Source organism: Phragmites australis, chromosome 13, assembly GCF_958298935.1.
Source record: "Phragmites australis chromosome 13, lpPhrAust1.1, whole genome shotgun sequence".
Taxonomy (NCBI): Eukaryota; Viridiplantae; Streptophyta; class Magnoliopsida; order Poales; family Poaceae; genus Phragmites; species Phragmites australis.
The window spans coordinates 11,670,267-11,687,205 of NC_084933.1; the positions used below are offsets into that span (position 1 = coordinate 11,670,267).

A 16,939-nucleotide genomic window follows, 5' to 3' on the forward strand; every position below is an offset into this window, starting at 1 on the left:
ACTCGCTCCCGACGCCTCCGTTCCTATGAAAGAGGTCGTGGTGGGCGAAGACGCCTCCCAGGTCGTCCGAATCGGCGGTGCATTGGGCGGCAAATAGGAAAGCGCGCTCGTCGCCTTCCTCCGGGCTAACGTCGACGTGTTTGCATGACAGCCATCCGATATGCCCGGGATCCCTAGGGAGGTGATCGAGCACCACCTAGCTGTGCGCCCGGACGCACGCCTGGTGAAGCAGAAGGTCCGGTGGCAGGCGTCCGAGCTCCAGGAGTTCATCCGGGAGCAAGTCAGCAAGCTCCTTGACGCCGGATTTATCCAAGAGGTCCTCCACCCCGAGTGGCTGGCAAACCCAGTTATCGTTCCGAAGGCCAATGGCAAGCTCCGCATGTGCGTGGACTACACCGATCTAAACAAGGCTTGCCCCAAAGATCCTTTTCCTTTGCCCCGCATAGATCAAATTGTGGATGCGACCGCGGGATGTGATCTTCTGTGTTTTTTAGATGCAAACTCTAGTTATCACCAGATTCGCATGGCCATAGAGGATGAAGAAAAAACTGGTTTTACCACTCCGGTGGGGACTTATTGCTATGTGTCGATGCCGTTTGGTTTGCGCAATGCTAGGTCTTCTTTCCAGCGTGCTATCCGCATCACCCTTGATTCGCAGGTTGGCCGCAACGTCGAGGCCTACATCGACGATCTCGTGGTCAAATCCCGAGACCGCGCCACCCTGCTCGAAGATCTTGCCGAGACTTTCAATAGTCTCCGCACTACCCGCCTGAAGCTCAACCCCGAGAAATGCGTCTTTGGGGTACCTGCGGGCAAGCTCCTTGGTTTCTTGGTTTCCAGCCGAGGGATCGAGGCCAATCCTTAGAAGATCCGGGCCATCGAGCAGATGCGACCCCCAGCTCGACTCAAGGAGGTTCAGCGTCTCGCCGGCTGCATGGCGGCCCTCGGGCGCTTCATCTCCAAACTTGGGGAGCGAGGACTCCCGCTCTTCAAGCTTCTGAAGAAGACCGGTCATTTCGACTGGACGCCGGAGGCCGAGCAGGCCTTCCACGATCTGAAGAAGTATCTCACCTCACCACCTGTGCTGGTGACCCCGTCCGAAGGTGAGCCACTACTGCTTTACGTGTCGTCCACTCCTCAGGTCGTGAGCATGGTGCTGGTGGTGGAGCGCGATGAGTGCACGGGGTCAGGTGCTGGGTCCCAGCTCCCGGCCGCCCCGGAGCACTCCCCCGTCCTCGTGGCTCCCCCCGAGCACTTGGCTCCTCCCGACTAGGGAGTAGAGCCTGAGCACCCGGTCAGCCCCGACCACGTCTCCGTGCCCGGGGGCTGTAGCAGGCCCTCGGGTGAAGCCGTAGCCCGGGCCTGCCTGGTACAGTGACCGGTGTACTTCGTCAGTGAAGTCCTCCGGGAGGCCAAGACAAGGTACCCCCAGGCTCAGAAAATGCTCTACGCCGTGCTCATCGCTTCCTGAAAGCTGCGCCACTACTTCCAAGCACACAAGGTCTCGGTGGTTACCACGTACCCACTAGGACCCATCCTCCGGAACCGAGAAGGCACCGGGCGCGTCGTCAAGTGGGCGGTGGAGCTGGCGGAGTTCGACCTGCACTTTGTCAGCCGCCAGGCGATCAAAAGCCAGGCGCTCTCTGACTTCGTGGCAGAATGGACGCCTGTCCTTGAGGTCGTTCCAGAAGAAATCTCCACATATCCCGGGCACGATGCGCCTAGGTACTGGATTATGCATTTCGACGGTTCCCTCGCGCTGAAAGGCGTAGGGGGCGGAGTGGTTCTCACCTCCCCAAAGGGTGAAGAACTCCGGTATGTCATGCAGCTACAGTTCCGCACATCCAACAACATGGCGGAATATGAGGGCCTCATTGCCTGCCTCCGAGCCACAGTGGGCCTCGGGATTCGTCGCCTCCTGGTCAAAGGAGAATCTCAGCTGGTGGTCAACCAGGTATCGAAAGAGTACCAGTGCACGAATCCTCAAATGGCAGGGTACGTGGCGGCAGTAAGGAAGCTGGAAAAGCGCTTCGACGGCCTGGAGCTACGGTACATCCCTCACCATGACAACGCTCTGGCCGACGACCTTTCCCACCTGGCCTCCTCCCGTGTGCGCGTCCCTGCCGGAGTCTTTGAAGAAAGACTCACACGGCCTTCCATCCTGCCTGCCGAACAGGACGAAGGGGAACCTCAAGCTAAATTCAGGGGACCCCGGCGGCGCCCTCAGTGGGAAGCCCCGACAGGGTGCCACCGTCCGGCGAGTGCGCTGCGCTTGCTGATTGTTCTCAAGATTCCTCGTGGATGGACGAGATCCGATGGTACTTGAAGGAAAAGTTCCTCCCCGGGGATGAAGCTTCTGTCGAAAGAGTTGCTCGGCAGTACAAACACTATGCCATAGTAGACGGGGATCTCTACCGGCGTAGCACAGGCGGCATCCTTCTGAAATGCATCACCTGGGCAGAAGGCGGCGAGCTTCTCGCTGAGGTCCACGAGGGCGAGTGTGGTGGCCATGCATCATTTCGCACATTGGTCGGGAAGGCCTTCCGGTAAGGTTTCTACTGGCCTACAACCCTCTAGGATGCTTCCGAGCTGGTTCGGCACTGCAGGGCATGCCAATTCCACGCAAAGCAGATTCACCATCCAGCTCAGGCTCTTCAAACCATCCCCCTGTCATGGCCTTTCGCGGTCTGGGGGCTGGACATTCTGGGTCCATTCCCCCGAGCGATCGGGGGCTATGAGTACCTCTACGTCGCCATCGACAAATTCACCAAGTAGCCGGAGGCGGTTCTAGTCGTCAAGGTGACCAAGAACACGGCGCTCCAGTTTATCCACGGTATCACCAGTCGCTTTGGTGTCCCGAACCGGATCATCACCGACAACGGCACTCAGTTCACAAGTGCCCTGTTCGGGGACTACTACGAAGACCTCGGCATCAAGCTCTGCTTCGCCTCCGTCACTCATCCTCGGAGCAATGGGCAGGTCGAGCGTGCCAACACGGAGATACTGAAGAGGCTCAAAACCCGGACCTACAACGTGCTCGCAAAGCACGGGAAAGGGTGGATCGACGAGCTACCTGCCGTGCTATGGGCCAATCGGACTACGCCAAGTCGCGCTACAGGGGAGACTCCTTTCTTCCTTGTGTACGGCGCTGAGACGGTCCTTCCCTCCAAACTCACTTTAGGCTCCCCTCGGGTGCATGCCTACTCTGAAGGCGAGCAGGAGCAGCAAAGGCGCGACGACGTCGACTATTTGGAAGAGCGCCGGCAGCGTGCCACCGTCAGAGCAGCGCGCTACCAGCAAAAGCCTGCGGCGCTACCATCAGCGTCACGTCCGGGCCCGGTCTCTCGAGGTGGGGGATCTAGTTCTCCGACGCGACCAATCGCGCGAAGGAAGGAATAAGCTGTCCCCTATGTGGGAAGACCCCTTTACCATGATCGGTGTCCCGCGAGAAGGATCCTTCCGGTTGGCCGCAGAAGATGGGCAACCGCTTCCCAACCCGTGGAACATCGAGCACCTGTGCAAGTTCTTCCCGTAGATGGCCATGTCTGCAGGCTCTGGTCAACCAGGCCGGGGGCTTCCCCCCGCCCAAGTTGACCGGGGGCTACCACTATCTGGGTAAGTCACCCAACCTTGTAAAAAAAAATTGTCAATACAATATGTATATCAATGTGCAATACTTATGTCAAATTTTATTTTTCTAGATTCCATATGTTAAGTTGTTTGGTGAGATGCTCGATTGTGCGAGAAAATGCGCTCTCTCTTTTTCCCCGTTGATAAAAGAATCCCGATCGGTATGCGCGCGGGCAGTTGCCGCTAACTTACGTCTGTTGTGGTAGGCTGTGGTGTTCGGTGTCGTGACAGTCTCCCGAGCACTACCGAGCCCCTGGGGTCCTCGGGTAATCCTATCGCTTGAGCCGCTCGAGTAGTTTGGAGCCTAGGCCCCAGGGGCGGGCTGTCGGTACTCGGTCTGGTCTGTCATACCCAGGCGCCACCGAACTATAGAACCTCTGGGTTATACCCCTGCCTGCTCTTGTCCGCCGGTCTGGGCATTCGAGAGGTCTCGGGTCGAAAATGAGAGCAGTCTATAATGAGTACCGCACTAACAGAGCGCACCAAGCAAAGATTTTCTCTATTTTTCTCGAGTCACAGATCAACAATCGAAAGTAAGAACAGCTCGACCGCGAGGGCCTCATTGCCCAGGTCGCTGCTCGGCCTTGGGAGTCCTCGGGCGGTCCTACTGCTCGGGCATGAGTGGTCGGGATCGCCTGATCCCGGGCTCCCCATGCGCCCCCTGTAGCTCGGGCGCCCCAGCCACGGGAACCAAGCTCCCGGGCACCCTGAGCTCGGAGCGCATGCCTCTCCTGGATCGGTTGGCCGAAAAGCTGACAGCTGTCCGGTGAGTGGTTAAATTCATACGATTTTACATTCAGCAATATATTGTTCCCGAGTTGTCCTCGGGGGCTCTCGTACTCTAATCTGTTCGGTGAGATGGTCTCCTCACGCGCAAAACCCTGCCACGTGTCCACTTTTTCCTGGAATGACAGAACGGTCAGTAGAAAGGTGTACCGTACGTACGGTAATGTCTGACCGAAGTCTTTCATGGTGGTCGTGGTGTTTGGTCCGCTTAAAGGGGCCTGAGCACTACCGAGTCCCTGGGGTTCTCGGGTAATCCTATCGCTCGAGCCGCTTTAGTAGTCCGGAGCCTAGGGCCTAGGGGCGGGCTGTCGGTGCTCGGTCTGGTCCGTCCTAAGCCCGGGCACCACCAAACCATGGAGACTCTTGGTCACATTCCCGCCCGCACGTGTCTCCAGTCTACTTGCCGAGTGGTCGCGTAGTGGGAAAGTGTTCACTGGTCATGGCGTGCTCCGTGCTGGATCGATCCATCTCCCGAGCAAGGAAGTTTGTGTCTTTGTCTTTTGACTTAGCCGTTGCGGACTCGCGAGGGCTCGGGGGCTGAACACGCCGAGAAGGCCTCACTGCTCGGGTGATGAGTGGTCGGGGCGACTTCATTCTCGGGGAAGGAAAGGTCAGGCTCGGTCCGACTGAGTACTCCTCGGGGCATCAAGTGAAAATAGCAGAAACTTCATCAAGCACTCAGAAGAACACTGGAGTTGTGACCCCAAAGAAAGGCTTCCATTATATTCACAAAAGGACAGCTATTCTGAGGGATCACTCCCATATTTACATCAAGTCAAAGAAAAAGAAAAAAAACTACAAAAGCCTAGTCGGAGTCGGAGCCCTCGCCGCTGCTCCCCGAGTCTGGAGTCGGTGGTGCCTCTCGTCTGAAGCAGGCCGCCACCGCTGCGGCGACGCCCCGGACTGCCTCCCGGGCGGCCTCTTCCTCGGCTTCGATCACCTCTTCCCGAGCTGGTTCCAGCGGAAAGTTCGGGTCCCGGCTTCGGTAGCAGGCCAGGACATGCTCGGCCACTGCCTGGGCCAAGCCACGCCCTTCCCGGGCGGCGAGCTCCTGGACGGCCTGGGGGAGCGCCTCGAGACGCTGGCTGATTCTCTGAAAGCCAAGGGCAACCTGGCCGAGGCCCGTCCCCTTCGCTTCCACGTGGACTCGCCCGAGCCCAGCCACCCCCACGGACCTCTGCGCTTGCCGGAGGATGTCTTCCATCATCCGCTTCACGCTGGCCCGTTCGGCCGTGGCGGCCTCGAGCTCCTCCGTCGCGCTCTGCAGCCGCTCCTCGAGGCCCTGTCCCCCGGCCGCCCCAGCAGAGGCAGCGCCGGGCGCCTAGGCTTCAGCCAGCTTCACCCGCTCTGCAAGGACGGAGAGAGCTTGCTCGCGGGCGGTCAACTCTGACTCCCACTTGGCGGCCCGCTCCTCCCGAGCGACGGCGGCCACCGCTGCCACGGCAGCCTCTGTCTCCCGACGGGTCAGCTGATCCTCCCAGGCTTCCAAATCAGCCACCGTGATGTTGACGTCGATCTCTCGGATCACGACGTCCTCCTCCCGGCGCTGGAGCTCCTCCTCCTAGTGCTGGAGCTCCTCCTCCCGGTGGTGGAGTTCGGCGTGGATCCGGTCAGCCTCGCCTTTCTGGCGGGCCAATTCAGCCTGGGAGGCCTCCGCTGCCCTCTCGCGGGCCAGGACTGCCTCCTCCCACGCCTGCGCCTGCCTCTCCCAGGCGAGTGCCTCGGCAGCCTGTTGTCGCGATGCCTCGGCCAGGCGGCGGCGTCTTCCCGCTCCCGCATGGCCTCCGTGTGAGTGCCCTCTAGGGCCTTCCGCTCCTCCTCCAGAGCGCGCCGCTCGCTCTCGTTGGTGGCGCGCGCCGCGGCAAGGCGGGCCTCAAAAATGCGCCAGCCCATGACAAGCCGCTACCTCTCCGCAGCAAGGGCGGCGCGCTTCGCCTCAAGCTGCGTCATCTCCCCCACCACGGCCGCCTCCAGCCGCCCGATCACCTCCCGGGCGCTCCCTAGTACGACTGGAAGGTGGTCGGCGGGCTGGCTGGGCGACGGCTGGGTGCTGGGTCCCCTGCGAGCCTCCTCCGAGGGGCTCGGGGTCCCCGAAAATTGCCATGCAGGCACCGCCCATGACGAGGTCGTCCGCCTCACGCTCGACGCGCTCGGGGTGGACTCAGCCGGCGCCGGTCGCTCGGGCGTGGCCGCTGCTGTCGGCTCAGGGCAGGGCGGCGCCTGCGGCTCTGTCTCTCCCGGCGCGCTCGGCGGCCCCAGCTCCACTGACGTGCTCGGCTCGGGGGCTGGAGCCGACCTCGGCGCCTTCGGCCGTCCCTGGTCCTCGGCGGCGCCCGTAGGCGGTCTGCAAAAGAAGAACGTGGTTAGTCTTCGAACTCAGTCTGGGCAAGACATGCTCAGGAAAAAGGGAAGGGAAGCTTACACAGGTGTGGGTCTTCGGTATTGCCACCTCGATGTCGGGATCCTGTACCCCGGGCCTGATGGCGTTGGCCCGGAGTCCTCCCTCCTCCTCTTCCGCGGGGGGCTCTGCGGGGCCGCCGCGCGGTCTCCGGGCTCCAGACCAGGCCCAAGCAGATCAAGGTCTGGTTCCAGAACCGCAGATGCCGCCCCCGCCGACGGCCCCACGCTGGGCGACTGATTGCCCCGACCTCCCTCCTCGCCTGGCGACAGCGACGGCGGGGACGCCGGCATAGGAACGAAAGTCTGGGGGCGCTTCCCCTGTCCCCCGGCGTTGTCCCCGCCCCGCTGCTAGCGGCACCTCCTTCTCCAGCCTGGTGGCTGCTGCCCGCAGCAGCCCCACCGCTGGCCTGCGGCCCGCCACCTGCGGTGCCCGAGCCACCGGTCTGCGCCAGATTGCCTACGGCCTCCTCACTGGCCGCCTCGTCCACCAAGGGAATCTGGATAGTCCCGGGGTTCCGGCGCCCCGTCCGGTCGACCAGCCCCTGGGCGTCAAACTCCGGCAGCGTCGCTTGCAGCGCCACCCGGTTTGGATCGGCACAGAGCGCTAGGTCCTCCCGGGGGAGCTCCGCCCGGCTCAGGTCGTCCACCCCAATCACCACCTGGAGCAGGCCCCTCAGCGCTGGCCTGCCCAGGTCCCACTCCACGCCGATCTGGGTCCGGGTGATGTCCTGGGGGCCGGTGTAAAACCAGCAGGGCTGGGCCTGTTCCCGCAGTGGCGCCAGGTGGCGGCGCAGGAAGTTCACCACCACCATCACCGAAGTAAGCCCGGCCTGGCGCAGGAAGTCGATGCGCTCCAGGACCGGCGCAATCCGCTCGTCCGCTTGCAGCGGAACCTCCCAGGTCACCTTCCGGGGTTCCGCCGCCATCTCTGGCAGGGTCAGACGGTCGTGGGGGCTGACGTCGACGTATAACCAGTCACGCCGCCAGTCCTCCCACTTGCTCCGCAGCACCTGGGGAATGTATTGCTCCCCCAGGCCGTCCCGCAGCCGGAAGTTGTAGCAACCGGTGACGTCCACGGTGGAGAGGCCCCTCTTCTTCCCGACCGACCGCAGCACAAAGAAGTGCCAGAAGAGCGTCACCGACGGTGGCACCCCCACGAACATCTCGCAGAAGTGAGCGAAGATCGCCAGGATGACGACAGAGTTGGGGCTGAGGTGCACCAACTGGATCTCGAACGTGTCGAGGATATGGAGAAAGAATGTCGAGAATGGCGGCACCAGCCTGGCCGCCACGAAGGAAGTAAAGAGAACGATGCGCCCCCGCCGGTTCGTCACCGGCGGGAAGCTCACCGGTGCCACCACCGAGGCCCCTCGCTGGCCCTCGGGAACCATCAGCTTCCGAACCCTGTCCGCCGCCTCCTCGTTCACCAGCCGGGACTCCGGCAGAATGCTGTCGGTTGCCTGGTCGCAGCGGCTTCCTCCTGCTCTCGACATCTCGTCAGGGTGGGGGATGATCTGGACGGTGGGGGAAGACGAGCGCTCTGATCGCCTAAGGAAAGTCTAGGGCTCAGGAGCGCAAGGAAGATGAAAGCTTGATCGCAAGATGGCGTAAAGAGGGGGGCGGTTCGCTCCCCTCCTCCTTTTATACCCCAGGGAAATTCAAACGTCGCCTGTCGCGGTGCGCTCTGCGGGGCGGTTTCCTCGGCCAACGCACCCGACAGGTGAATCTCCCTCAAACCGTGCGGTTGTCAGCAGTTGCCAGGCGTACTTCCCTCGATTTGCGCGTTTGCCACGCACGCCGCTTGCCTCGTTATCACGCGCTGCCCGTCCCGTTATCACACGCCTCAGGAGTCGTCTGGACTCGCGTCCGTTCGACTCCCCTTGGGCCGTACCAGAAGCCCGGACCAGAAGGATCACCATCTGAAAGTTCATCACGTGGCGTCAGTCCCGGCTTCGGCCTCGTTGACAACGAAGGGCCCATCCGCAGTCTTTGGGCTATTGCCTGCCAATGGGCCCGGGGGCTGCTGTCGGTGTATCAGGAACCCGGGGTCCCCGAATCCCGAGGCCAGGCCAGCAATCCGCCACGTGGCGCCATCCCGCGGAGTTTCCTCCGCGAGGTAAAAAAAGATTAAGTCCCGGGAGAGGGCGCTCAGGGCCACAGTCGGTGGTCCCCGAGCACCCCAGTTCCCCGATGATCTGCGAAGTCTAAGTGCCAGAAAGAAAGTGCTCGGGAAGGTGTACGGTGACCCTCGAGCACCCGAGTCCCCCGACGGTCAGGAAGGCTAAGTACCGGGAGAAGTGTACCCGGGGCCGCGAGTGGTGGCCCCCCGGGCGCCCAAGTATCCCGAGGACCCACTAAAGTAAGTGCCGGGAGAGAGTGCTCGGGGAGGTGAACAGTGACCCCCGAGTACTCGGTTCCCCGAGGACCAAGAAGGGCATTCTCGGGAGAGAGTGCTCGGGGAGGTGAACAGTACCCCCCGAGCACTCGGTTCCCCGATGACTCAAAAAGCCCCTTGACAGTGGCCCAGACAGGGGTCCGCTGATGAGGTGTCGGCCAGTCAGAGGTCTGAGGCCGCATTTAAGAGCGTGTGTGGCCTGTCACCTCCACCTGCTCCCGCCACGTCCGGTGTCAGTTCCTACCACATTTTTGGCAGAGGGGCGTGGGGTCATTGAATGCACGGGTTCCATCTCGTGCCATCCGGCCCGTCTCGGGATAACGTCGAAAGGGTCAAGGCGTTCCGTCTGCCGCGCTGCTGTGGCAGGAGAACAAGATAGGGCGGGCACACTGAGCAGCTCTGCGGCTGCCCGGTGGGCCCTCTCTACGGCGCCCGTTGCCAGTGCATTTATGGTGACAGACGACCGAGCGTGGGATGCTTTTTCCACCCCCGGTCACTTCACCCAGAGGTAATGATGACGCCTTTTCCATTTATGGTGTCTCGGAACTCGTGCACCCCCTCCCGTTCGGGGCACGCTGCTGCCGGCGGATATTTAAAGTGGCCGGCGGCATAGAAGAAAGGAGAGTAGTGAAAAGAAAAAAAGACAAACTTCGGAAAAGGAAACAATTGCTCATAAACAGAGAAGAGAAGATCACAGGTTAAAAAAAAAGAGCCCAAGGCTCTAAGATAGATAAACATTTTTGTAACCAGCAACATCCTTGAGGGACTTTCTCAGGGTATTTATAGTATCCATACAGAAGTAGGGTGTTACGCTCCCATGCGGCCCGAACCTATCTAACCGCTGGTGCATTTACTCCGTTTCACATTAGATCATTCCACCCCCACCGACCATCGCATTTATACCCATTTATTTCTCCGGCGAACATATTCAGGATCATCCCCCGGCCGAATATCTAAAAAAGGGTCCCCCAGGATCCCTGCAACAGGAGTTCACCCTCTGACAGATGGGTTTGGTTCCCGCTCTTCGCTACGGACGTGCACGATTATACATGTGGGTGGAACAAAAACTGACAAATACATATATAAATAAGCACTACTCGTAACTATCATACCCGATTATCATCCTTTCTTATGCTGAGAGTGTAGGTGTGCAACTAGCTTACCAGAGAGCTCGAGTACGAGACTCGGCACTGGTGTTCACCAGTTTCACAAGTATAAACGTGTCGTTAGTGAAAAAAAAAAATCATGTGCAAACGCTTCGTTACCTTTGTGCCTTCAATAAATTCCTTAGTGGACATGTACGTGTTTGGTAGTGATATGAGTGTAGTGTGCATCAACGTCTGCATCTGTCTTGTACTTAAAAAAAATAAGATTGCATCTTTCGACTTAAGGAAAAAAATGCCTAGCAATATAAAAAATCACGGTAATAGAATGAGAAAGTCTCCCAAATCTGGTTCAGGTTCACACTTCAGTGAGCGTGTAGCTTCCAGTTTGCTTCTTTTCCTTCCTCGCGCAAAGCATTTTTCAGGCTGCTGGGCAGGCACTCCGACACAAGTTTGTTAAAAGTTCAGATGCGCTTGAAAAGGGTGAACAGGGCAATTCATACATGTGAGCTTACCCATGAGAATTACCATGATATGCATATGCGACAACTGAAGCAACAAGTTTCCTCTAAACAGTGCGGTAAAACTTTTGAGTTCATTCTCGATATTCAAACAATCAAATGGATCTCCTATTGTTTATGTACACATATACACATACAAACGGTTGGAAAAATACGCACTTTTATATTTAATTTAATTTAATTCCTAAATAAATCATGAGTAGAAACTAGTAGACAAACATCATGATATACCAACAATACAAAGTAGACATGTCTGTAAAAAACTGCATATGTAACTCTCAAAAGTACTCGCTAGCACGAACATCAAAGTCCTACTCAACATGGCAAACATAATTAAATAAAAATTGATCATAACAAATGTACCAATTGACAGCGAGAGATGTAGAAGCCCCCGTGATGTCGATACAGAAGATGTCGGTGAACAGGAAACAGATCATGTGCAGTTGATGGTGAAGTGGAAGTAGATCGCGAGTAGTCGTGCAGAACGTATTTCAAAAACCTTATTCGCCTTCTCCTAGTGTAGGATCACAAGGATAACGAATTCTAGAGATATACTCTTCCGACCGCTGGTTCACATTGGCGTAGCAGGATAGAGTAGATTACTTATGATGGCGCACCAAAGAGGAAGAAGCAAAACCTTAATTGCATATATTCTTTGTGATAGCGAACAATAGATATATATAGAGAAACCGTGTGGTTGAGATATGTCACGATCGGACTCTTAATTGACACAATTTTCTATAAATAATTGTAGATCGTTTTTCTGCACAACAAAAGAATAAAACTGCAAAATAGAGATACCAACCCACCTACATGTGCCCACACTCCGACCTTAACTGGCGAGAAGATTAAATGTGTGTGGCCTTCTAGCCCTCTCTTCCATATTTGCTAAGGAAGTGAAGGATAACAACTCCTTATAAGTTGATCTCCCTCTGTCCCCACTAGTAAAGTGGGACTAAACCCACCACCTCCACTTTCTTGATGGGCCTTTGAGATTTATTGGAAAATATTCTTAAAAATAAATGTTCTAGGCCCATATATCCCAACACAAACAAGCACACGAAACATCATTTTGAAGCAGACAAGATCACAGGATTCCAAAAAATAAAATAAAATGAAATGGATTGTTGTTTATGTACATGTACACAATAACAATGCATATTTATTAAAAAAAGAACAAATAAAATTAATGATGAACAAAATCAACAAACTAGACTACAGACCAAAACAAATATTTACAGCGACAACCGTGTTTTCGTGACGTGTTTTCCTGCAGAAAGTAAAGGATATGTCAAACACTCCATCTTCATGAGATTAGTTTTCAAAGGTAAGAAAAAGGAAGCAAACGCCGTTCCAGAAGTTCCACCCAATACGAGACACTAATTTGTTACTGTTGTTGTCCGGAAATAGTTGGTCACTCAAACATATTTCACGGTTTCACCACAGCTTCTTATAGAATCCGGAAGCTATACATTTGTCCATATATATTGTCATACTTTATAATAGGTTCTATTCAGTTTCTTTAGGTTTCATGAGATGGAAGTGCTCATATGCTTCAGAAAAAAGAAAAGAAACCCAAAAGTAATTCAATTGGGCGTTCAAACAGTTGGTGCTTTAGTTCAAAGGCTTCAACGAGATCACATGTTCCAGGTAAATGAATGTGTACATAGAACATAATAGCAGATTGTGTCATGCTGAAGAATTCAAGAAACATTGTCTGTTTGTCGAAAAGTAGGAAATGATGTTCCATAGATAGTTTAGGGCATCTCAAATTCACTAGGGTGCTGAAAAGTTAGTGAAACAATAGTAATAGTACACTAAGCACATGGCTGCTCAAGTTACAGTTTCAGTCAGATATGCTATATTGTTTCAAGAACTACGAGATAGTCAAATAGGTTAGCTTGGATGGCAGGGAAAAATAACAATGCAATCTATCATGTAACAGGTAGTGTCTTATCCATTCAGAAATAACATTGTCCGCAACCTAATAAGTTCATGGAAATATATATGTTAAATTCGTCCATACTGCATGATATAAGCATTATGAGAGTATCCTAATAAGGTCGAAAGTGGGTGCTGTGCAATTTATGGCCAGTGGGACCAGAGAGTTAAAATAAGGACTGCAAAAAAGTTTGATACTTCAGTTAGGATTTAGGAATACTAGGTAGTTCTGAGGCAGACCTGCCTGCTAAGAGTTGCACAGCATAAAGAATCAGGCAGGTGTTCTACTGTAAATCTGACATTTCAATACTTATCTTACAACACAAACCAGCAACCGCATTGATGCTTTTGAACATTACACTACCAAAACTTGTACTCTATTAAACCAATCCAATCATTCAAAACAAAATAAAATGCTAGTTTGATCAGGCTTGCTTGTATTATTATGACCAAGATAAACTTAAGAGTTTGAATGAACAGATCAAAGCATTTGTGGGGTGAGTCAATAATAGAGCTTACAAGCCGATCAACTTCAAATAGATTCTCAAGCATGCCTAAAACTTACTTATTGGATTGAAAGGCTGCTTAACAAAACACGCTACAAGATGGGCCGCAAGCACATGTACTCAGTTTGTAATATAGATTTGTGCTTCTAACAGGTGTCATTTTATATATTGATCAATGAATCATTGAAGATATTATGCTATACACAGCACAAAAAAAAAAATGTGCAAGAAAGTAACAAAATTCCATTCCGTACTGACCTAGTTTTTCTTCGAAATTTTAGAAGGACAGTACAAGTGCCGCCCTGCTTCCGCAGCCTCCTTGATTTCTTGAAGTTGATTAGCTATGTCCTCTAAAAGTTGCAACTGTAATGACTGCCTCCTTTCATTTGCCGCAAGCCTTATCTTGTCTTGTGCATCTTTAATGGCATGCAGATTTCCCCCCAGGAGATCTGCAGCAGCACGAGTCTGCAACTTTTCTGCTTGTATTGTTGCATCTGAGAAGCTTCGACCAATCACGCCCTTAACTGCATATGAACAGCTGAATTTTAGTATCAGTTTCAATTGATTCTGTTGCAAAAATAGTTTAGAGAATGTGCCAATCACAGTAGAGATTGAGCATATCATACTGGTGAAGCAGCAAATACAGCCAATGGATAGGCATACGGAAAATGCTCCTATGGTGTGGAGTACTGTGGAGTGTGGACACAAGCAGAAGTGTTCAGAACTATGAGTAAATAAAGGCTGGAAGGATGTAGGCATACCATAAATCTCAACTTGAAAAGCTATAGAAGTAGTTTTATCAAACAAGAATCAGTAAGACCAACACAATCAGCTCTAACGTTTGAGATGTGAACCCATGAAAAAAAGATGGCACGTACAAAAAAAGGAACTCACTTAAAAATTGAAATGATAGAAGATAGTGTGGTCTTCCTAAGCAATACAAGGACCATATGCTCCAACGAGGTTCCGATCAATGAACGCAACATTAAGCAAAACAAGCATCAAACATGCACACTAGGAATGGTTTTAATGAATCAACTATAGCTCAAAATTAAGATCACACCACACGCACGGGATATCAAGACCTCCCAAGAATGGAACTGTAGGCCTACATTTATTACACTATAAAAATACTTTGGCACATTATACTATATAGAAATCATCAATTGAGCATCATTTTTCCACAAAATCGTACCTTCTGTGGAGAAGAATATGTCATCAACCACATGCACGTCGTAGATATTTGCATCATTCTCACTTTCTGAATGATCATGACTAATCTTGTCTACACCTCCACACTCTACCTCCTGAAATTCATCAGCAGTCTGTTGCTCTGTAACTTCTGTACCAGCTGCAGCATCAACATGAAAATCACCACCTTGATTTAGACTCCGGGCATATAGGGGGAGGATTTCCACCGTCTCTGTTCCATCATCTTCGCTGCTATCCAGCTTCAGTTTTGATCCAACCACAGGAACTTCACCGGGTGTCTGAACAGCTATCATATCGTCGTTTCCCCCTGTCCCTCGGGCATGATCTACAGGAACAGGTGGCACCAGTTCCTCACGCAAGAACGGCATCTTGAAGCTAAACACAGAATCATTCCCCAATTGCACGATCTTGTCATTACCACCGTTCCTATTAACGGATTTTGACGAGCTCGGCTCTCCCTCAGACATGATGATACTGTGCGGCGTCACCATCTCCTCCTCATCCTCGTCGTCCTCTGTGCCGAGACCAAGCAGCCGGCGGTACGCGTCCACCTCCTTCCGCAGCGCGCGGGCCTCCCGCTCCCTTAGGAGCACGATGTCCCTGAGCTCCTCCACCTCGTCCTCGTAGAAGGCGCAGCGCTCGTCGGCGGTGCGGCGCTGCTGGCGCGCCTCGATCTCGAGCGCGGACTTCTCCTTCTGCAGGCGCAGGATCATGGCCATGGCCTCCTCGGTCGCGGACGCCGACGCGCTGCGCTCCTTCTCGAGCTCCCGCTGCAGCTCCGCGCACTGCGCCTCCCGCTCCCGCTCCTCCCTCCCCCGCCACAGATTCCCATCGACGGCCTCCTCCTCACCTTCGTCTTCCTCCTCCACATCCTCCTCCTGCCGGCCCTCATCGCCGACGGCGACGAAGGGGAAGCGGGAGCGGAGGGAGGCGAGGAGGGAGTCGATGGCGCGGGCGGGGTAGCGCGCGAGGAACGCGAGGAGGCAGGGGAGGTGCGGGCGCGCGCAGGTGCAAGGCAGCGGGAGGCCGACTAGGGCGAGGAGGCGCGCGGCGGCGGTGGCGAAGGCGGCGAGGCAGAGGCAGGCCCAGGCGAACGCGAGGTCGACGAACGCGCCGGCGAGGGAGCGGACCGTCCAGCGCGCGCGCACGGCCGCCGCGCCCGGACAGCGCGCCATCATCGCATGGAAGTCACTCGGTCCGTGCCGAATGATTTTATTCAGGTCGCTGGGAGAGAGCGGGCGAAAGGGGAAAGGTTTGCGGAGGAGGAGACGTGCGAGGACGCGGGTGGGCTGGGAAAGAAAGGCTGCGGGCGGCGGCGGCGTGGCAAAACGACGTGGGGACTAGCGGAATCGGCCCGACATTGCGTCGCGCGCGGGCGGCAGGGCGGTGACGGCCCTGACGGAGGAAGTTGGTGGAATATTTTTTATTTTAGTTTTTTAACTAATATTTTAAAAATAGTAGGTGGTAAACCAAATTTCTAGAAACTAGCCGGTGGGAAACTAAATTTCAAGAATTAGCTTATTTTGTCACGTCAAAGTACATGTCATGACACATTAATATGGTCACGTTATATGAATTGGCACGATCAAGGTGGTCACGCTAGTATCAGCCTTGGCGCCTTTACACGCGAGGCCAACATGACATCCCTGAGTTACTCCAAAGGTGTTAGGGTGACCAGTGTCACGTGAATACTTTTGGTGTGACCAGAGCGTCATGCCGGCTACCCTCCTCTCTCTCCTCCTCCTCCTTCTAGACAGTAGGACCTTGCTTGCACCTCTCTTCCCACTAATCTAAATTCTTCATCAAATCCATCGATTTTAGATCTAAATAAAAAAAGATTTCACATGGAATTGCCCATTGAAGGTAAATACTCCATTACAACCATTCAATTTCCATTTTTTTTTCTTAAATTTAGATGGTTTTAAGCTAGCTTGGGTTTAGAGATTAGGTGATGAAAATATTAAAATTCAGTTAGATTAGCTAATAATTGTTTTTTATTGTTCAATGCTTAATGTAACATATTTATTATGCTTGTACGTAGACTATTTTAATATTGTAGTTTGTGTTGTCAAATTGGTCATTCAAGATGTTAACCAAGTTTAGTGCATAGGATTTGTAGTGTTCAATGTAAAAGTGTTTGGTGCATGTTAAATTCGTAATGGATTGATATTTATGCAGTTGTATGGTATGATGGTTAATTTGTGACGTAAGCAAAAGTAGGTACACATCGGCAAGAAGTATCCCGATATTAGTTGCAAGGATGCTCCTGTTCCTCCCGCTCTCTCCATCCTGACTTGTGAATATGGTAAGCCTACTATGGTCCTTTAGTCGCTATATGAAGATATTGCTGGCCGCGCTTACTACCTGTGCAAGGATTATCGTGTGAGTGCATATTTGTTATGGGTTAGGGTAGAAGCATATGGCATTACTTTTGCAGATATGATA

General features: G+C 53.9%; 1 protein-coding gene across 1 annotated transcript; it reads right to left on the reverse strand.

The window, feature by feature from the left end:
- Positions 1–11,877: 11,877 nt before the first annotated feature.
- On the reverse strand, positions 11,878–15,867 carry LOC133889053 (uncharacterized). Its single transcript, XM_062329496.1, has 3 exons — positions 14,478–15,867; positions 13,541–13,806; positions 11,878–12,105 (listed from the first exon to the last, which is right to left on the reverse strand). Exons 1-2 carry the CDS (start codon positions 15,670–15,672, stop codon positions 13,541–13,543), a joined length of 1,461 nt encoding a protein of 486 aa, XP_062185480.1. The 5' UTR covers positions 15,673–15,867; the 3' UTR covers positions 11,878–12,105.
- Positions 15,868–16,939: the final 1,072 nt, after the last annotated feature.

What these genes read in the sequence shown, in the direction of transcription:
- LOC133889053 (XM_062329496.1), bottom strand. Translation starts at nt 15,672, where the DNA reads ATGATGGCGCGCTGTCCGGGCGCGGCGGCCGTGCGCGCGCGCTGGACG. An exon ending in CATATTCTTCTCCACAGAAG is followed by an intron (nt 13,807 to 14,477) that starts GTACGATTTTGT and finishes GTTCATATGCAG; the next exon opens with TTAAGGGCGTGATTGGTCGA.